The sequence below is a fragment of the Gouania willdenowi genome, chromosome 10 (genome assembly GCF_900634775.1).
Source record: "Gouania willdenowi chromosome 10, fGouWil2.1, whole genome shotgun sequence".
Taxonomy (NCBI): Eukaryota; Metazoa; Chordata; class Actinopteri; order Blenniiformes; family Gobiesocidae; genus Gouania; species Gouania willdenowi.
Genome location: NC_041053.1, coordinates 19,666,086 through 19,688,645, shown reverse-complemented (window position 1 = coordinate 19,688,645; position 22,560 = coordinate 19,666,086). Strand labels below are relative to the sequence as shown.

The 22,560-nt window shown below is 40.7% G+C and overlaps 1 protein-coding gene across 1 annotated transcript; it reads left to right on the top strand.

Annotated features, from left to right (window-relative positions):
- Positions 1-1,948: 1,948 nt before the first annotated feature.
- Positions 1,949-22,506, top strand: atp10b (ATPase phospholipid transporting 10B). Its single transcript, XM_028459104.1, is given in 22 exon segments — positions 1,949-2,465; positions 6,772-6,976; positions 8,266-8,351; positions 8,617-8,723; positions 9,351-9,482; positions 9,720-9,841; positions 10,880-11,132; positions 11,567-11,745; positions 12,997-13,158; positions 14,823-14,871; positions 14,874-14,903; positions 14,995-15,063; positions 15,066-15,083; positions 15,086-15,177; positions 17,553-17,820; positions 19,152-19,228; positions 19,306-19,431; positions 19,514-19,714; positions 19,834-19,914; positions 20,104-20,208; positions 20,331-20,518; positions 21,262-22,506. Coding segments are annotated over 22 exon segments (3,240 nt in total). The 5' UTR covers positions 1,949-2,061; the 3' UTR covers positions 21,548-22,506.
- Positions 22,507-22,560: the final 54 nt, after the last annotated feature.

The window sequence follows — 22,560 nt, the reverse complement described above, 5'->3', positions numbered from 1 at the left end:
GTAGTTTGGCTATCTAGAGACTAACTGGACATAACCCTGAACTTTTTTAACTTCATTGTTTCATATTTTTCACCTTTTCAGAATGGTTTCTCCATAACTAAATACATGAACAAAACTGAGCACTATATTCCCCTTTGGATTGGTTTGATTGTTATTTTTAGCTAAGAAATTAAAATAATTGCTGAATTTATGTGTAAAATAAATAAATCAGTGGACAAATTATATATTTTTTATTCATTTTATCATTATTTGTTTTCTTTTTAATAAATGAAAGGTGAGCGTCCTGGATGAAATCTCCTCAACTCTGTAAAATATCAGATTTTGTATTTTCATGTTTGTATTTTGTTGAGGACCAATTCCAAAATATTCCTTAAAGGGCCCATGTTACGCTAAATTAACTTTTCTGTGCTTTAAACATGATAAAAGTGTTATTAGGGCTTCATACACATGCCCAAAGTGTTTTTTTCATTCATTCCCTCAATCGTTAGTTAGAGGCTGATTTGCTCCTTTCTTATTGCAGGGTGAGCCCAAACACCTCGCTCCAATTTGATGACGCGTTCCCACTTTGATGACCAATTTGACGCGGCACTGAGCTGGAGAAGCCGCGCCTCCAGGAAGCTCTCTGCCGTGAGTGACATGTAAACAGAGCATTTCAGCGTCCTTCGTGCAGTGCTATGCAGTGTTGGGAACGTTACTTTAAAAAAGTAATTAGTTATAGTTACTCACTACTTGTTTCAAAAAGTAACTGAGTTCGTAACTGAATTACTCTGTAATAAAAGTAACTCATTACCAAGGAAAGTAACTATTCGCGTTACTGTTAAAAAAAAAAAAAAAGTTGCTATATGTCAAAGAATTCAGAATTTTTAGATGCGTGAGTTGCTTTCAACGGATGTCGACAAAGACTTCACTCCTGGATATAATGAACACTTCACATGTACGTTCTTGCCTTTGACCACAATTAATTTAAAGTAGTGTTTGTATCGTCACCTTAAAAATGTCAACTTTTCATCAGACTGCTCCACGCTCACCATCTCTGCTGCTTCATCCAATCTGTAGTGTGTGTGTGTGTGTGTGTGTGTGTGTGCTGGCACATAAGTAACAACACTGGCTCTGATTGGCTACCATGGAACATGACGCCGCCTTAGCCAATCATAATCGCTCACCTTGTTTTAAATCCACCTCCTCACTGCAGCTGAGTAAGAAGCCAGGTATGCTTTCGGATCACAGTTTATTCAATCAATACATAGAACGCACCGCTTTTAACGTTAAGTAACATTAACGGCGTAAAAAGTAATTAGTTAGATTACCCCGTTACTGAAAAAAACCTAACGCCGTTATTTTATACGCCATTATTCCAAACACTGCTGCTATGTATGTATTTTCTACAGTCTATGTATGCACCAGCGAACGCCCCGCCCCCACACTCTGTCTCGTGTTTATAATGCAGCATGAGCTCGGTTACGGAGTGGGTGGGAGGAGGGCGGGCCGTCCTCTGGCCCTACATCACTGTGCAGGGAGGAGGAAGTCAGTGTCCCGTCTATAGACACGCCCACTCATGAATATGCATAAGTAGGCTGCAAATCAACCTGTTTGTGTAGAATTGCTCAGGAAGTGACTTTTCAGAGGCTAAAACTTGGGAAAATAAACCTCATATACTATGTTTTTGGGGTTCTGAGAACAAATGGAGATGGGTGAAAAATAGCATGACACGGGACCTTTAACGAAACCAACAAAAATCAGGTAATTCATCTGCAATGTAATCAAAATGAGCAGATTAATAGATGTTTATCAGCAGCTCTCACAATACAGTTTGGCTTTAATGAGAAGTCTAGTTTTTTGTAACTGCCCCAATGCAAGGAATGCAAACCTACCTGTCAAAGCAAGGGGCGTGTGCTGGAGTAGGCGAGGTGTGATGTCACTCATTTTAGCACAGAACTCACATTGATTTACTGACAGAGAGGATGAACCCAGAGGAGAGGCACTCCAAACCACAGGAGCCATTAGGTTGGAGAAGATGAGGAGAAGAAGTTTGTGAAAAGAGGAAAAAGACAACAAGCAGCCATGGGGAGCTTAATGACCCTCATGAGGGATGGCCTGAGAGGTTCTAGTGAACGAAACAAGGACCCTCGCACCTTGGTGTCCAATTTGCCATATGATGATCTTGGAAAATCGAAGCAACCAAACCGCTACTTCTTATCAAATGCTATCAAAACTACAAAGTACAACCTCTTGACTTTTATCCCAAAGAACCTCTATGAGCAGTTTCATAGATGGGCCAACTTTTACTTTGTGGGGCTTGTCATATTGAACTTTTTTCCTGCGGTAAACGCTTTCCAGCCAGAGGTGGCTCTGATCCCCATCATTGTCATCTTGGTACTGACGGCTCTGAAGGATGCCTGGGAGGACTTCAGGAGGTACCGATCGGACAAGAAGCTCAACAACATGCCATGTTTCATATACAGCAGGTAAGTGAGTAAAAGTCTTGCATGTCTCAGTGTTACTCAAGCACTATCCACCTCTTTGGTGATTCTTATCGTTTATGATTGTTATCTTCATGCGGAGCGTAAACGTGTGCAACCTCTGTGTCAATATGCATGTGTGCACTTAAACCACTATTAGAAAATATTAAATAATATTAGAGAACATGGTTATAGCAGACGGTAAGGTTAACTGCTATCTAATCTGAGCTACGGACGATAAAAAGGGACACTTACATAAAAGATTGCTGTGATTATGGGGTGTGGAGTTTGGTGAGTGTCAGGCATGAAACTCAGCACACTTAACCTGAAAGAACTACTTTTAAAATAACATTCATTAAATGACAAACACAGTTTCACATTCACGCACTTGTATGCGATGATATGTTGTTGGGCAATCATGCACAGTAATGTGAAGCCTCACATAAACTGGAATATAGCATCGATCTATATTTGTTCCTTGTTAGTTTTGCTAGAAAGGATTTTTATGAATAGTGTGGTAGAAATGTATCTCTATAATTAAACTGCATCTGATTGGCCAGCATGTGGCTTTGTTTATTCATACATGTATTTATCTCCAGTACCTACTGTAGCTGTAGCTTGATTACATAATAAGAAAAACCTTTAAAAATTAAAATTAGAAAACTAAATTTAAAAAAATAAATCATTTTCATTATCCTTTATTTAGTCAGGAGAACCACATTGAGATTAATAATCTCTTTTACAAGTGTGTCCTGGCAGCAGTATATAAAACAAGTTTACAGTGTCAAAATAATACTAAAATGTTCTTAAAACAAATACAATAAATAGTACAGAAGACAAATACATGAAAAACAATAGAAAGTACAGTCACAGACTAAGAGATTATGAAATATAAAATTATAAAAGCCACCAAATAGTAAAAAATAAATTAGTTAAAAGAAGAACAAGGTGAAGTTTTTTTCCCAGGTGCTATAAAAGGGTCCTAAACTCTCCCAGAGAGACCACTACCATTTCAGTTTCAATTTTCACTTCACTTGTACATGGTAAGAGTAGTATGAAGTAACATATTTTCAATGTAAAAAGCCAACCATCAGAAGGTTTATTATTAACTAGCAGCCGCTGGCTTTCAAATTTTCTTGGAGGAGTCAGAAAGAGTGTCTTGGGGCATCAGCTGCAGAAAAGCCTGAGGCGTGTGTGTTTAAGTGTGAATGTGTGTGCATCAGTGTGGGTAGTGATAGAGTCCAGGTGGCCTCGAGTGTAGACACAGCACATCATGCACTTGTGAAATCCCAGAGCGAGGACACTAGTCGGCTCAGACTAACACAAGCACGTATCGAAGTAAATGTATGTACAGCAGGTCACGCAGTGAAGATCCTTCAGTGACGACTTGGAAAACATTAGAAATTATCGATTGGTTGGGATTACTGTGATGTATACAAATGATTCCCAAAGAAACCCATGAATAAATTTGCTGCTTCCACTCACTTTCTGAATATCCATTTGACAACAAAAGCGAAGCCACTTTACAGTAAATGGGCTTTAACTACATCAAACTTTTTCCGTCAGCACAGCAGTCCCATTTACCCACTCATGTACACACAATCATGCACAGATACACGCATTAACAAAATTACAATTCATAACATTGAACCTAGAGGAGAAAGTTGGTGATCGGTGTCTCCTCTAAGAATAACTACGGCCACGCCAGCAGTCAGCAAGTTTAGAAGTTACACACTGAAATCTCTCAGTCATCTTATCAGCGAATATGTGAGATAGATACATGAGTGTCAACTTAACTCACTGGGCCATCTGTGAAACGTCATTTCCCATCATTCCTCGCTCAGTCGTACGTGTTTTTTTTTTCTTCACAGGTGTCTTATCTTCATTATCGTTCCTATATATCTTGTCTAAACGAAACAGCCGTCAATCTCGCTGTGCTCAACCAGGCCAAACATCAAACACTAGGCACTCATGTATTGTTGCTGAAAGCTCAATTTAGATCAGTTAAGATCCACATAATGGGCCTGTCATTTGTTTGAAGGGGTTCAAATCTCACGTCTGCTTTTTCAAACCAACAAAGCTGAATCAGGTTAACTTGTACAAAGTGGCACAACTTTAAAGCAAGAATATATTGAGTTCAAGTCCCAATGGATCCTGGGTTTCTGTGCAGTGTGTGCGCTTTCTCCCGGAGATCTCCAGCGGTAATCCCGTTGGCGTTTTCTCTGAGGATAAAACACACATCAGATTTTTTTATTTTATTCTTTTTTTTTATATAAGTATTTGTGGGCCAGATAAGTAAGTAAATGTCAGTGATTGTCTCTCCCCTGCATACCTGTGTCCTGACTTGTACCAAAAATCAACTGGCTCATGCAGACCCACTGAACAGGATTGGCTGGTACTGGAAAACAATGAAAACAAAACCTTTCCATACTTGAAGTTGCAGCTTGTTTTCAAAGGGTATCGGGGGATCCATGTAGTCAGAGCAAAGCTTGTGTCCAAACAGTTAAGTTGTAATTATATTTAAGTTTGTGATTTAAACAATAGATGGAAAAATATCATTATTGATTTTTTTTTTTTTTTTTTTTTTTTTTTTTTTAGTTGTTTCCAACCAAAAGTATTGACCTATTATTACAGTTCTGTGAGGCCCTTACATGTATTTCAAATGTTCACGTGAATGTGATCTATAGTGCCTCATATATTCTTACTCCATTAACTTATCCTGTCAACATAGTTTAAACAAAGATTGACTGTTTTAGAGCAGACACAATCCTATTGAGAGTAAATGATGATAACACAAATACAGATTTAGTCAGACTGAGCGATGACTGAGCATTAAATGAATCTGTTTGGAGGCATTGTTCAAATTCCTGTTGACACCAGGTGAAGGATGTTATTGAACGCACTTTGTCCGGACTTACCAAGTTTTATTCAAATACAACTCACTATAAATACATTACATACACCTTGTAACTTTGTTTGTTGTGAGGTGTGGTGTTATGCAGCAGCCACCCGATCAGGTCCTACATGCACTGCAGCATACCTGCAGCCCTCTGTCACTGGTGGTTAACCAGTTGGACGTGCGGCTTAGAGCCGTAATGCGTGAGACGACATGGCAACAGCCTCCAGGTGTGAATTACTGGAAATATAAAAGTTTCCATGTTTAACACGCTCGATACATGTGTACTGCTTTTTTTTTTACTTGTTTATTTTCTATTGCTTTCATTTAATTATATTTTACGCAAAAAACGAGAAATATGGTCATGATGCAAATTGTGCAGCAAATAAAGGTCAAAAAAACTCTAGCAAAAGGACTCAAAGGGTCTGGTTGTATTAAGGGTGTAAGAAAAAATCAATCAGGCGATATATTACAATATTTCACAGCGCGATTATCATATATCGATCCAAAAAATGTCCAAATCAATTTTTTAAATCATGTTTTTTAGTATAAAAAAAAAAACAATTCAATTGTGCTGACATGCATAGCACATAAACGCTGGGTCACATCAGACCTTGTTAAACTACCTCACTCCTCTTTTACAGATGTATGTGGTCATATTTTTTAAGAATTTAGGAACTTAACAGAATCTGTTGTAGCAGCAAAAATTAATCTTCTTTGAAAAATGTAGTTTGACATACCACTTGTTTTTCATATTAGTACTTGAATTACCATTTACTTGTTCTTGCAAGTTTAAAAAAAAATTAAATTAACTGTACTTCATCCCGTTTCGTATTTGTAAAGATCCATCCATCCATCTTCATACCCGCTTATTCCCGTTTAACAGGGTCGCGGGGGTCTGTCGGTGCCAATCTCCGGCTCTCATAGGGCGCTGGGCGGGGGTACACCCTGGACAGGGCGCCAGTCCATCACAGGGCAACACAGACACAGACAACCATTCACTCTCTCATTCACTCCTATGGGCAATTTAGAGACTCCAATCAACCTTACAGTCATGTTTTTGGATTGTGGGAGGAAGCTAGAGTACCCGGAGGAAACCCACGCAGCACGGGGAGAACATGCAAACTCCACACAGAAAGGACCCAAGTCCACCCCAGGGCTTGAACCCAGGACCTTCTTGCTGTGGGGCGGACGTGCTAACCACCAATCCACCGTGCGCCCTATTTGTAAAGATGAAATGTGTAATTATTGATATCGTGATATACCTCAATGTATACCGTGTTGTTTAGTATTGGGACATATCGCATTGTGACATGCAAATCGTGAAACGTATCGTATCGTCATATTCATGGCAATGTACACCCCTAGCATAAGTAAAATAATCCTCTGATGAAAGTTTTTTCCCACTCATTTCAGGAAGGAGAAGCAGTTTGTCGAGCGCTGCTGGAAGGATGTGCGAGTGGGAGATTTTGTGAAGGTGTTTAGTAATGAGGTCGTCCCCGCTGACCTGCTTCTGCTCTACACCTCGGATCCCAATGGAGTTTGTTTCATAGAGACTGCAAACCTTGATGGGGAGACCAACTTGAAGCAGAGGAGAGTGGTGTCAGGGGTCTGCGTCTCGGTGAGGACGGTTACTCAGTGTCTCTGTTCCCACAGCCTTCACCTCTCCCCTGCTCCTCAGGGTGAATAAACACACTTAATGTGAACAGATGTGAGTTGTTGTGACATCACTTAAGAAGAACTTGATGTCAGCGATGACAGACAAAAAAACAACCCCTCCTGTTTGAACACATACCAGTGTCTCTATGGAGATGAAGATGCTATTGTTCTAGTATTGGACATACCTCAGGACACTGTCATTAAAATGTTCCTTTCTTTTTCATAGTCACAGGTACATGGAATAGGCAATTGGGAAAAAGAGCAATGTAGTGAGAAAGTGGAGTCAGTCCTCACAAACATTGCGTGATTTTCAAATAATTTAAAGAACGCGTTAGAGGGGGCTTTGTCTTTTTTTCTAGTTGGTTTCCATGGCTCAGTCGCAATATTTGCATCACTAAATGTAATCTAAAACATCAAATCCAAATGCATAAAACAAGGAGAGCCTGATGGATATGGGGTTTCCAGGGCAGATGCTGATACAAGATATTAGAGGATTTAAAAACCTGATATCTGACGTATCGGCCAATAACCAATATATCGGTCAATAACTGGTGTATCGGCTGATATATGAAAATGGATAAACACAGGATACAGTATATACTGTACATGAACACACATTTTTGTAATATCCAAAATATGAGCAAAACACTACTAAATTTAAATAAGGAACTTTAATTATTATCAAGATTAGGACGAAAGCCATTGATAAATAAGGAAAAGAAAACTTGAGCAAATAGTATTACAGGAATAGAATGTAAATAGAATATTGAAAAATAAAGTTGCTCAAATCTCAAAGAGTAAGATAAAACAAAAGGGGAAAAAGGCAAAATGTAAATGTAAATAAGGAAGTTGTGCACTTCTCCCAGTGTTATAATTTTGTAATCATTACTGCCTATTCAAAAGTGGCAGCTTATGCAGGAAGCACAGCTTTATAGCCTGAACGATTAATCGGCGGTACCCATTGAAAACAAGCCACCACCAGACTATTGCTGCGAGGACTGTTGCATCTTGGTCTGGCAATCAGATTGACTGGTTCTAGACATTCTAGTTTACAAAATATCACATCAACACAATCATATAAAAAGCTTTTTCAGGAGCTTAAAGCTGTTAAAGTTGTCATGGTGGGGTCAACCTATACTGTAATAATGGTCAGTTCGGGGTTTTCAATCAGGTTCTTTCTTACATTTCTTACATACACATTTTGTACATTTTCTTTCATACTTTAACGACCTCATGTTTTTCATCCACCAGAATCCTGAATTCGACCCTGAAAGCTTCCACAGCTCCGTGGTGTGTGAAAAGCCCAATGACAACCTGAAACAGTTCAAGTGTCACGTGTGAGTATCAGGCGCACACATCACATGGTGTTTCCTTAAAGTGTTCCCTTCAAGCTTACCGATCATCTAAAATAAAATTAATTTCAGTTCACCTTGCTGGAGGCTACCAGGGGCATCACAGAGGCACAAATAGACCCAAATAGATTTCCTCAGGCACCAGATCCCAATGGAGAGAATTAGCTATTGGGGAATGTATAATCAATGATAAATACCAAACTAGATCTGACTGTAAAGAGGAGGTTGGTCACTTTTTTTCCTGCTACAGAGAGAAACCTGATAAGGAGAAGGTGGGCGCTGGGATTGAAAACCTGCTGATGCGAGGCTGCACAGTCAGAAACACGGACCAAGCTGCCGGCTTTGTGGTGTACGCAGGTATAATGTCTATGAGATTATTAACATCCTGACAGAGCCATTTGGATCTTCTAATATTAGTTATGCAATGTCTGTATAACTGCATGCATAGTTTTCTGTCAAGTGTATCTATTTTTATGGTTGTGTGCAAGAGATGACGAAAGAATATTTAATATAAACACACTTTGTTCGACATAGAAGTTTGGTCCCCACTCATTAGGTCTCAGACTTAAATTCTCACAATTTATAGTTGACTTTTACTTTTAATTTGGTGTATTTCTAAGCTATGTTATTTGGATTTGAGCTTTTTTAAAAGCTGTCTTCATTATGAATGTCTTCAGTTTGCCTATAGGGTTGTGTTTTGCTTCCACACAGCAGTGCTTAAAGGAGGACGTTCATGGCTGCAATGTGTCACGCTTAGTTTTTTTTTTTTTTTTTTTTTAGCTTGTTCACAAAACAAAAACAGATTAAAGCTGTTGTTGATGTTTAAAAATGTCCTTTAGGCACAATGTGTAACAGTTTCCTTCATTTTAATACAAAAACTGTCAAACGTTGTTGTTGTCATTTTTTCTATAACGTGAGCCCAGATTAATCATGATTTAAGGTCCGATGACAAATTGTTTGATTTTTTTTTTGTCAACCCTTAAGGCCACGAGACCAAGGTAATGCTCAATAACAACATGTCAAGAAACAAGCGCAGCAAACTGGAACGGAAGCTGAACCGTGATGTCTTCTTCTGTGTCATCCTTCTCTTTGTCATGTGTCTTGTTGGATCCCTGGGTTAGTAATGAATTACATCACTTGACCACAATGTCACCAGCCCGAATGATTCATGCACGCTGCTTTTTACATATTTTTCTGAGTTTCTAATGAAAATAAAGAAAAGCTCAATTTGGCCACAGGCCCAAAAACATACCAAGAGAGAAAGAAGGAGACAGGAAGGGTGTGGTGCCAAAAATAGGTTTCGTTCTTAGTCGACAGCCAGTGTGATTAATCCTGCTGTCCTCATGCATACAGGTCACTTGTTTTGGCTGCAGGCACTGCCTGGTGTGCCCCCGTACCTGGTCTCCAGTGCTGACCTGGACAGTCCCAGTCTGGCCAGTTTTGACATGTTCTTCACCATGATCATCCTGTTGCAGGTGGACTGAGATACACATAGTGTTTCATTTGAAATATGTTTTGTTTTTTTAATCATATCATTAATCTAATCTTTTTCCTTATTGTTTTACCTGCTCTTTCGCTGCTTTCCTATATAACTCTCCTTTCTTTTTTTCATCTCTTATCACCATCTGTACATTTCACTTGAGAGTCTTCATCCCCACCCGGCTGCATGTCATTATGTTTTCCACCTCATTTTTTCTACCTATATTGTTATTTTATAATATCTACTCTCCTCCTTTTTGAATCATCTACCACCAGAGGTGAAAGTAATTGATTACAAGTACTCACGTTTCTCTAATTTAGTTACTTTTATGGGTACTTGTACTTTTGAGTATATTTCTAAATAAGTAATTTTACTTGTACTTAAATATGTTTACAAATGAGTAAATGAATACTTTACCTTTCTACACCCAAATGTTACTGTGTAAATTGTATATATTTTTGTTTTAAAATGATCAAACTGTACAAAAAAATGAAATGAGCAGACAAACAATCAAATGCATCACATCATAGCTGACCAACCAGATTAAACGTAAAGCACCGCACCAAAACAGCTTTGAATGACAATTATTTTCTCGGTTTTAGTGTTCATAAATGTAGCTATACTAAGAGCCTGAGAATATTTTTACTTTGAATTGAATTTATTGGTGTTATTTTATTTCACGTTTTGACAAACCTTTCCTTTTATACAGATGCCTTTGTTGAAAACAAATAAAGTTTCAGTTGTGGTAGATTTGTTTTTTTAAGAGTTTATTTAAGAGATGTTTACTGTAAGATTTATTACCAAAGAAAAACAACTTGTAACTTGTACTTTGAGTACAATTTAATTGAGCTACTTTTTACTTGTACTTGAGTATTTTATGTATGATTTACTTGGATTTGTACTTCACTTCAATTTCAGTCAAGTAACAGTCCTTTTACTTGAGTAGGATATAATGTATCAATACTCTTTACACCTCTGATTACCACACACACCACTGTGTGTCTAATGTTTTTTTTTTCCTTTTCCTTTTCAGATCTTAATTCCTATCTCTCTATACCTGTCCATTGAACTAGTCAAAGTTGGTCAGATCTACTTCATCACCAATGACATTGATCTGTATGACGAGGAGACGAACCGCCGCGTGCAGTGTAAGTCACTGAAGATTACTGAGGACCTGGGACAAATTGAATACATCTTCACGGACAAGACTGGAACCCTCACCGAGAACAAAATGGTGTTCCGCCGATGCTCCATCATGGGCAAAGAGTACGCCCATGAAGAAAACGGTAAAAACCAGCAGGAACATGTGAATAACCACATGATAGCATTACATAAGAACTGCAACAACAGAATGATTTCTTAGACTAAGTATGAGCTAAAACAATAAAGAGGCTTGATGGATGGATGGATGGATGAAAAAAAAAGGTTGAATAGAAAGCTTCATTTCAAGTTCAGGTATTTCCTTCATGCACTGATCGTCATTATCATGTAGTATAGACAGGCCAGTTTACCACTTCAGTGAAGGACCATCACATAAAACACAATTCCAAGTTTTAGGACTTGGAAATGTAATCCTGCACAGAATGGTCCAAAGTTTACCCCAAAGAGTCAGACATCACCTAACCACAATTAACCTCCACACTACTGTGTTGCTGATTGTTTTACATTTACTCCATACATGAATAGTCCATTTGTCATTTTTCTTTTGATGATGACACAGCCATGCGTCTGGGTGACTTGGATGAGCTAGACTCAGAGGATGAGATCTTCAACCCACAAACTCTGCAGTCAGACGAGTTTCTAGACATCGACCTTGAGGATCATCAGCCCCACGCCAGCCAACACCAGAGCTGTGTCACGGGGAGCGCCCAGAGAAACCTGGCCTTCAGCAGTCCACTGGTACAATTTTTACTCAATGTTGAAGAGCTGGGTGGAGGTGGGGGGTGTGGTCTCTTTTCTTCTCCTGCCTTTTATAGTTATAGTCATGGGTAAGGAACTCAAACAAATTGAAATTTAACATGACAGGACATTTATGCTGCAAACAGGGTAGATGCAATCATGAATAAAAAAAAATAAAAAAAAACCACAATAATAGCAAATGTATATATATTGTCCCTATAGATCAGTAAAAATAAAATAACTGTGTTTGTAAAATTTAAAGTTAGTTATTAATAATAATAATAATAATAATAATAATAATAATAATAATAATAATAATAATAATAATAATAATAATAATAAGTGCAGTATACAAATATGTGGGCTGGCATAACTTGTTTCTAGTACTGGCCATTCTGTTTTTGTAACACAGTATAACAAACTTGTTAAAAAACTATTTCTAGAAATTCTTGACATTAAAATGGGGTCATGATCCAAAAGAGTTTCAAAACCACTGCTAAAAATAGAATAATTTAGATTTTTAAATAAACTTTTTTGTGACAACACAAATCCCTTTAAAAAATACCTTGATAACGTCCAAAGAACTGTCCCAAATAACCTAAATTCTTCACTTACTACGTTTTCCTGCTCCCCTGAAGACCAATACTTATCAACATTGCTGGCATGATAGATTAAAAAAGTGTCCATTCAGAATACATATGATTATAATGAAGAATCACATCTGAATCCTTCAATGTGAATCAGAGGACATGAAGCAGACTTTTGTTTACCTAAATCTGACCCGTCCTGCTGACAAAAGGCTTCATGGTCCCAGTCATCGCTGCAGATGGCCGAGCTGCTAGGTGTCAGTGATGACCACATTCAATTTGGCGTAAATTTGCCTCGCTGTCTGTAATGGGACATATGGTCACGCTGAGCACCATTTGGCACAGATCACTGATGTCACATAAACTGTAAATGTGCAATATATATTTTAGTCATCGACAAATTGTTATATGGTACAGTATCTATGTGTCTATTTCTGACCTCAGGGCAGAGAGCAGGAGCTTCACTAGGAAAGAAAAATAATCTTTATTTTGACCTTCATTGTCATGTGGTTTTAAGAAGGAAAAAATTACATCACAACTTTTGCTATTTAATCTTGCAGATGCAGATTTGTATAAAAGCTCAAAAGATAAAACCTAATAGATACAGGTTTACATTGGAAAATAAACTTTTATTGAATGAGGTTGTTGATTTGTACTGTGGCAGGAAACGCAGGTGACCCCAGACCGGAAGCTGCAGCAACAAATCAGGAGGGAACAGAAACAGCAGCAGCAGCAGCGGGAACGATATTCGTACTTGGACTTTTTTGTGGCTCTCGCCATTTGCAACACTGTGGTGGTTTCCATGGCAACATCTCAGAGACGGAGGGTGAGTGTTTGGTTTGCACTGAGAAGTGAAGACGGAGCATATAGTGAGGAAGGAAAACGTTTGTAATATGTTTGAATTCTCAAACACTGTTGACATTTGTAATTTTTATATCCTTCTTTTCGTTCTTCTGTTTTCGTTCTTCTTCTTTCTTCTTTCTTCTTCTGTCTTCTTCTTCTTCTTCTTCGTCTTCTGCTGCTTACTTCATTCTGCTTTCTTCCTAACTCCATCGGTTAAGATGAAACAATAAAATGTTGCGGCATTTTCCTGAACCACACCCCAATACAAAGACACACACATACGTTTACAATTGGATTAGGTATTAGCAAGTTTGGTTCATGAGTAAACGAGGATCACTTTTCAACATGGTAAGTTGCCATGGTAACTTTACTTAGACCTAAAAGCCTAATATATCCTAAAGCAGGGTTTTAGTTTAGTATGACTCTATATGGAGTGTTTCAATCCATTACTAATAAAGAAAAAAGCCAAGTTCTAGTTTTTCCATCTATCAGTATGTTTTTAGGACTTACTTGGAAGTCGAGCTGTGTTTGCACAGAGATCATCTCTACTTGTTTGGTAGAAGACACGTAGAAGAACGATCTGTAACACAGTTACAGTCAGTATAATCTTACATTGTGCTACATTCCAAAATATCTAAAATTAAACATTTGGTTGTGTCATCAAATAAACAATTGCTCCAACAGTCAATGTTATTTTGACTTAGTGGCTTTCTTCTTGATTATCTCAGGTCAATTCGCTCTCAACACTCCGTGAGGCTAAATCGAGCTTGGACTCTCTGTCGGATTTCGTTAAATAAAAAGCCACCTCTTTATTGCAACAACTTCACTTCCAGAAAGTCCAACTCAAAGCGGAGCAGTAAGTACCAATCTCAGAAGACTTTGTGATGGAGGAGAACCACATTCCCATGTCTGTAAATAAAGATAGCGTTGGACAATGACAATGGACCCAATAGTGAACAGTCTGTAGCACATTTAGATGGGTCTTTGTTTTGAGGCAGAGAGTCCAGATGAAGCTGCCTTGGTGTATGCAGCCAAAGCCTATGGTTTCATCTTGTTGTCCCGGACACCCAACAGTGTTACTGTGAGGCTGCCCTCGGGGGAGGAGCTGATATTTGAGGTGCTGGACACCTTGAACTTTTGACTTCAACAGGAAAAGAATGTCTGTGCTGGTGAAACACCCAATCACCCAACAGTATGTGCTTTTACACTAAAGGTGCTGACAACGTGATCATGGAGCTGCCTTGGTTCACCATATGCAGGTATGACCAGGTTGAAGGTGGAAATTGAAAACGTTCATTTTCCACATTTCCATTCATCAGCCAATTCTTAGCCAATATTGTATATGTTTAAAACTGTAACAATAAAAGTTTGTGTATTTATGTACTTGTGTTTGTAGAACATCTGAGTAGCGAGAAGAAGAAACTTGCGGCAGATACTCAATTTCACCTTGACTGTTATGCTAAGGATGGACTCCGGACTCTGTGCTTTACAAAGAAGGTGCACAAAAAAGTAAAGACATTATTAACAAGTGTCTTCATATTAAAAAAACAGCTCTGTTTAATCTTCAGCCTCTGTGTGTGTGCATGTGTGTGTGCCCCAGATTGTGGAGTGACAGTGAGTATGAGAGTTGGCGGGTGAAACAGACAGGAAGCGTTGGCATCTATGGACCGCAGAGAGGAAATGATCAGGGATTCTGCCTGCATGGCTGGAGACAAACCTCTCTGCTTGGTACAACCAGTCTTCACAACACTTAAAAACATCTGTGTGGCGAAATACTTAAGGTGTGTGAATGATGTGTGTATCTTCTTGCCTCATGCAGGGGCAACGGGCATAGAGGACCATCTGCAGGAGAGTGTCCCAGACACCATTATGACACTGAGGGAGGCAGGATCCATGTATGGGTGCTGACTGTGACAAAACAGAGACGGCGGTCAACATTGGCTATGCCTGCAGGCTCCTGGAAGAGGACGACCTGGTGTGGAATTTTAGGGGCAAAGATAAAGTAAGAAAGGCTCCTATAAGCCTTTTCTGTCACGGTTAGCTGTTGGTGTGGACCCAAATGCAGGGAAAGATGGAGGCAGGATGCAAGAGTAGCGTTCTTGGAACCAGTCCATGTTTATTTCAAAATCCAAATTTAAATCCAAACTCAAAAAACAGGGGAGTAGGAACAGGGAGCAAGACCAGAAACACGGAAGGAGACAACTAACCAGACATCACACACAGACTAGACTCAAATAAACAAAGACACAGAATAACGAAACTTAAACCAACAGAACATGACATAACCCCCCCTTAAGGAGCGGGTTCCAAACGCTCACTAAACAAAAAAAAATCTAACCACCCAAACACCAAACCAGGGTGGGTGGACGGGGGACCCGGAGGAGGGTCAAAACAGTTCCGGCGGCCTCCCATGAGACGGAGCCGGCGAGGCAGGGGACCAGGAGTCCGGCGGCCTCCCATGAGGCGGAGCCGGCAAGGCAGACGGGAAGACCTCCGGCGAAAAGCGCTCAGACGAGGCAGGCGGGAAGACCTCCGGCGAAGAGGCTCAGATGGAAGACCTCCGGCGAAGAGGGCTCAGATGGGAAGACCTCCGGTGAAGAGGGCTCAGATGGGACAGGCGGGAAGACCTCCGGCGAAGAGGGCTCAGACGGGACAGGCGGGAAGACCTCCGGCGAAGAGGGCTCAGACGGGACAGGCGGGAAGACCTCCGGCGAAGAGGGCTCAGACGGGACAGGCGGAAGACCTCCGGCGAAGAGGCTCAGACGGGACAGGAGAGCAGGGAGTTGGCGGCCTGGTGCGGGGAGCCGGGACTGGCGGCTGGGCAGGCGGCGGCCTGGTGCGGGGAGCCGGGACTGGCGCTGGGCAGGCGGCGGCCTGGTGCGGGGAGCGGGACTGGCGGCTGGGCAGGCGGCGGCTGGTGCGGTGAGCCGGGACTGGCGGCTGGGCAGGCGGCGGCCTGGTGCGGGGAGCCGGGACTGGCGGCTGGGCAGGCGGCGGCCTGGTGCGGGGAGCCGGACTGGCGGCTGGGCAGGCGCGGCCTGGTGCGGGGAGCCGGGACTGGCGGCTGGGCAGGCGGCTGGTGCGGGAGCCGGACTGGCGGCTGGGCAGGCGGCGGCCTGGTGCGGGGAGCCGGGACTGGAACGCTAGCCTGACAGCTAGGGGACACAGGAACGCTAGCCTGGGAGCTAGGAGACACAGAACGCTAGCCTGGGAGCTAGGAGACACAGGAACGCTAGCCTGGGAGCTAGGAGGACACAGAACGCTAGCCTGGGAGCTAGGAGGACACAGGAACGCTAGCCTGGGAGCTAGGAGACACAGGAACGCTAGCCTGGGAGCTAGGAGACACAGGAAGCTAGCCGGGAGATAGGAGAAGAAAGCTAGGGACGCTAGTCCTGGGAGCTAGGAGAAAACGGAACGCTAGCCTGGGAGCTAGGAGAACAGGGACGCTAGCCTGAGAGCTAGGTAAACAGGGACGCTAGCCTGGGAGCTAGGAGACTGGCGGGGGCTGACCCTTCCTTCTCGACCGACCTTTACCTCGTTGTAGGCTCCGGGGTCCTCCCAAAGCCAGTCGAGTTCCCAGTAGGGATCCCTAACAGGCTCGTCCTCCCATCCATACAACAGATCTTCCCTTGTCTCCAGCAGGTAGCTCTGCCAGTAGGCAGTCCTTTCGGCCATGTCCATCTCAGCCAAATCTGTCTCTGCTGGGTCCACTTGTGGCTGGTTCGTTCTGTCACGGTTTAGCTGTTGGTGTGGACCCAAATGCGGGAAAGATGGAGGCAGGATGCAAGAGTAGCGTTCTTGGAACCAGTCCATGTTTATTTCAAAATCCAAATTTAAATCCAAACTCAAAAAACAGGGGAGTAGGAACAGGGAGCAAGACCAGAAACACGGAAGGAGACAACTAACCAGACATCACACACAAGACTAGACTCAAAATAAACAAAGACACAGAATAACGAAACTTAACCAACAGAACATGACATTTTCACACTCTCGGAAATCTCGTTCTCGTTCATTTCTTGTGCATGAGGTCAAAGGTCAAAAGGGGTAAACTCGCCATGGCTTGACAGTGCGGGAAGATGGGTGGCCTATACCTTAGTGGGTTTTTCTGTATGTTTTCTGTGTTTCATGATTGATTTATTGATAGTCAGTGATCAGTGGCTCTCAACCTCCCATTTGTTTGGTGGGTGGGAATTAATAGGCTCTTACGATGCTAAAGGTGTCGACAAATGGCCTAGGAGAAGATTACCCTATCATTTATTGGGATAGCACAAAGAAAACATGAATAACTCTTCAAAAATGACTGAAATCATCAAACTGTTGACTCAACTCAATACTGACAATATAGTAACATGGCAAGCTTTTGTTTTCGGAAAGGAGACGTGTAAATCAGCCCTGGATGGCTATCGGGAGGAGGTGCAGAGGTACGCTAATGACCCTCGTAATGTGGACACGACCCAAAACATCTCTCTGGTGATTGATGGACGCACACTGGATATGGCTCTATCGCCTGATCTGAAAGAACACTTTGTGGAGCTGGCAAAGCACTGCCACTCCGTGATCTGCTGCAGAGTCACCCCCTTACAGAAGAGTGCAGTGGTGAAATTGATGCAAGAGAAACTCAAAGTCATGACTTTAGCTGTTGGTAAGAAAATCTGCACTTACACTGTGATGTCATAAAAAAAAAATTACGTTCATTATTATTATTAGTAGTTGTAGTAGTAGTTGTACGCAGGATTATCACCAAGATTTTTTTTACAGCGTAGGGGGATCGCATGGCGCGTGAGCGAGAACCACCAGAACATTTTGAAATGTAGAACTCTCTGAGGGCCAAATTTAGTGACGTAAAGCTTAAAAAAAATTTTTTTTAACTCTTTGTTACTGCCTCACATTAAAACCAAAAGTTATTTGTTGAATTGGTGAAAAGTCATGATGAATGTAGTTAGAGAGTTACTCATTCTTGGTTGTTATAGGTCTTCCACTACTAAATACATAAATACATTTAAATCAGATATTATATTGGACCCACAGTAATATGTTATAAACACACATACACACCCCCCAACTCACACACCCATTAATTTTATATTTTTATTTTGTTTTATTGAGTTGATTGTTTTTGTTTAGATCATAAAGCACACTGTTTATATTGGATGGTGATTATAGGTTACAAAGCGGAGGATAAACACAGAAGAGCTTTAATCGGGCAGAAAAAAGACCTGATCCGGCTCAAGAGAACGTGGCCCTAACCCGTCGGACCCAAATTAAGCTGACGTCTCTTCAAGCCCAAACAATTTCAACCCGACGGTTTCATATCTGTGCGCGCGCATGTAGAATGATCTGTTGCAAGTTATAAACATGACGAGCAGCTTCATGCGCCGCTACATGCTACGTCCAGTTGAAGCTCACTGTTTATATTGGACGGTATTACACAAAGGATGCACAAAGGCAGCATCGGGGGCAGCAAGGTGGCTGCAGGGGTACTCAAGGTCTTCAGGTAAAGACGGGAGCATCTGAGCAAATCGTCTGTATTAAATAGACGGTGCGGCTGATGTATGTGTTTCTCGGATATGCAGATTAAAAATACAGATAAAACAACCCATGCATGCCTGGAAGTCACTTTTGTGTCCATGTGTGCAATAATTATTACGACGATACCATTTAAAAAAGGAAAAAACAACAGAAGAGTCCCCCTACGCTGCTGAAAACTCACTGTAGGGGAGCAAAATTACAACGTTTGGGGCCCCTATGCTCAACAGGGCTGACGAGAACCCTGTAGTAGTAGAATTGAAGTTATTTTTATTATCATCTCCAAGATCGCCAGGTAGATGTAACTTCTTACTATAGTTTACTTCATTTTGACTGAATTTCACAATAGTAATCATAATCATGAATAATGATATTTTCATAAACAACAAACGTAAAGTAAGCTTTATACTGATCTCCAGCTGCATTATGGGTATTCTCCTGTATCAGGTGATGGTGCAAATGATGTCAACATGATCCAAACAGCCGACATCGGAATTGGGATATCTGGTCAGGACGGGATGCAGGTCCGTATTGACCTTCTTAAACAGTCGTTTAAAGGTCTTTAGCTCCAAACCTCCAGTGACCTCTCTGTCATTTCCAGGCGGTCATGGTCAGCGATTTTGCCATATCTCGCTTCAAACACTTGAAAAAACTTCTGCTGGTCCACGGACACTGGTGCTACAGTCGACTGGCTAACATGATAATTTACTTCTTCTACAAAAATGTGGTGAGTCTTTAATCTCTCTCTGGGAGCACTTCCTGTTCTATCACTGGTCCCTAATGACTAATCATACACATTTGTGTCTCAGGCCTACGTGAACCTGCTCTTCTGGTATCAGTTCTACTGCGGCTTCTCCGGCACAGCCATGATTGACTATTGGCTGATGATTTTCTTTAACCTCTTCTTCACCTCTTTGCCTCCCATCATGTTTGGGATCATGGATAGAGATGTTTCAGCACAGATCCTGCTGGGTGTTCCTGAACTGTACAGGACTGGACAGAGAGGAGGAGTAAGCAGCACAGGAAACATGCCTAAATCCAACAATTTTAGCAAGAACGTGTAAACAATCATTAAATCTCCTGAATATTTTCACATATTTGCATATTTGCTGTCTGTGTTCCTGTTTAGGAATACAATACTGCAACGTTCTGGGTTTCCATCCTTGATGCCTTTTATCAGAGTCTTGTATGTTTCTTTGTACCTTATTGGGTAAGAAAAATAATTAACTTTATTTAAATATGACATGTTATTTTAATTTTGTTGTACATTGTGTATGATGACAGTAAAAAAAGCCTTCTATTTTATTCTTCTAAACACACAACATTGTGTATTTGCTCATGCATTAGCTTTTTATTCAGTATAATATTTACAGGGTTGTTTTGTCGTTGTTTTTCACAGGTTTACCAGGGTTCAGACATTGACATGTTCACTTTTGGGACACCTATGAACACAGCTTCTTTTTTCACCATTATGCTGCATCTATCAATAGAGATCAAAGCCTGGGTGAGGGTTAGATATAATCTCAAACTTTAAAAAGTCATCATTCAAACTAGTAGCTGTTCTTAAGTATCATACTTAAGTATGTATCATACTGTATATGAAAAATTTTTCTTATTGTTTTGTAGACGGTGGTCCACTGGGCAATCATGCTGGGCAGTGTAGCTTTGTACTTCATTGTGACACTTGCCTACAGTGCCATCTGCGTTACATGTAACCCCCCATCCAATCCATACTGGATCCTCCAGAGTCAGATGGCCGACCCTGTGTTTTACCTGATCTGCATCCTTGCCAGTGTGGTGGCTCTGCTGCCTAGGTATGTAACATTTGGCAAACTTATTCATTTTGTGTCTTATTATGTTTCCAATGAAGTGCCTGTTGACTGTACACTTTTCAGATCAAAACTCAAGTTGACAGATCATTTGTATTATTTTAGCACCATAACACTGCATATATATATATATATGTATATATATATATATATATATATATATGTGTGTGTTTTTGCTAATAATAATATAATAATTTAATACCTGTTAGCCAGTGTATTACAGTCTTTATATTTAAAAAAGAAATAAACAAAATAAACTCAAATTGAAATTAAAAACAAATTCAAATTGAATTTCTCTGTAAATGGTTTGCAATATCTCCTTTCTCTTCTTTATTTGAGATCATTCTTCTTTGCTTGCAAATTTTCTTCTCCTTTTTGCCTTAGATAGAATACATAATTGTGGTAGAGAAAGCACAACAGCAGCAAATTTTGCGAGGACTTCCCGCTAATAAAACCCCTCTAAACTGTGCTCAAACCCCTTTAAATTTACATTTTAAATGTCAAAACAACAAATCTGTAGGGCTGCTGTTAACGTGTTTAGAGCAAGCGTATTTGTCATTACTTCATGTTAATTGTGAGGGTCAGGAATGACTGCACCATGTCTTGGTCTTCCCCTGTGCTGCTGATGTGTCTCAAAGTGTTGATGTTTAGAGGGAATGCTCCGATTTACATCAAAGAGCTGCATATTTTTCACTGGCCTACTTTCTCACCACCACTCTCTCCCCTAGGTACACATTTCACGTGCTGAGGAACTCTATCACCCCCTCCCCGATCACAGTAGCTCGCCATTACGACCAGATGGAGCCTTCCACCAGAGAGGAATGGATTAAGGAGTGGAGAAGTATGAGGGGTGGAGGATGTGTCAGAAGGTCGAGGTTGCCTCCCCAACAATCTACCACCCTGGAGACCCCTATTGACCTTTTCTCTGAGTCCATCACTAATACAGACACAGGGGAGGACTTTACTCTGAATGTCATATCTAGTAAGAACCATCAGAGACCTGAATACACGTGAAACTAATGAAACATAATGGGGAAACATCAAGCAATATGACGATTTGAAGTACTGCAAATATCTGAGCTGGATCACAGATGGAATTTACCCCATTAGAGTATTGTTATTTTTTGACTTATACAATGGCAACCAAAGAGATTTTATTTTACTTTCTTGGTGCAAGAAATGATTTAACGCAGGTGTGCCTTCTTTCTTTTTGTTCCTCTGCTAACTAAAGACGTTCTGACAAAGATGTCCCAATGAGTCATGCCAGCCGTGTTCCCCAACAGAGGCCAATTTATGAGGCAAAAATGATGGATGCAATGTGTTACTCTTACCTACACACTGTCAACAACCTCAAAGGAAAACTCCACTTTGATTTATGATGAACCTGCCCTAAATATTGTTTAGGGGAAGTTCAGACTTTTATTCTCAGGTATATGGGCCTGTGACTTTTTAAACAATGGCCTGTACCTGAAATTCATTCTCCAGTGGTTACGTGTTGTGTGTGTGTGTGTGTGTGTGTGTGTGTGTGTGAGACCACTGTATTTGAATCAAGGGAAAAGCAGCTTTTTGTTACACGAATAGGAGGACTGGTTAAAAAGGGCTGAGTTATCGTTGGCACACTTCATTATACAGAGGCAGCTCTGCTTATATAACATCCCTTTGTCTCTGGTTGGATCACTGCTGCTCTCTAGAGAAGAAAATAAGCAACTGCATAAAGGTCAAACGAGACAAAGTCAGCAAAAGCAATGTTCTGTATAAGACGCACACGAGACAACGATGATGAAATTGAAACACACGTTTTCTTAGTGGATTAAAGCAATCTTTATCTGCTGCTGCATTACACAAGCAAGTATGACCAAACAATTAATAATACCTCACAAACACGACTGTGATAATCTGTACAAATGAAAATATACTGTTTGTAACATTTTTACCTTTTATCACTGCGAGAAAAAACATATATCCTACAAACATTCCGCCTGCGTATCAGTTTATATGAGAAGACACACTATCAAGACAAAGATTTT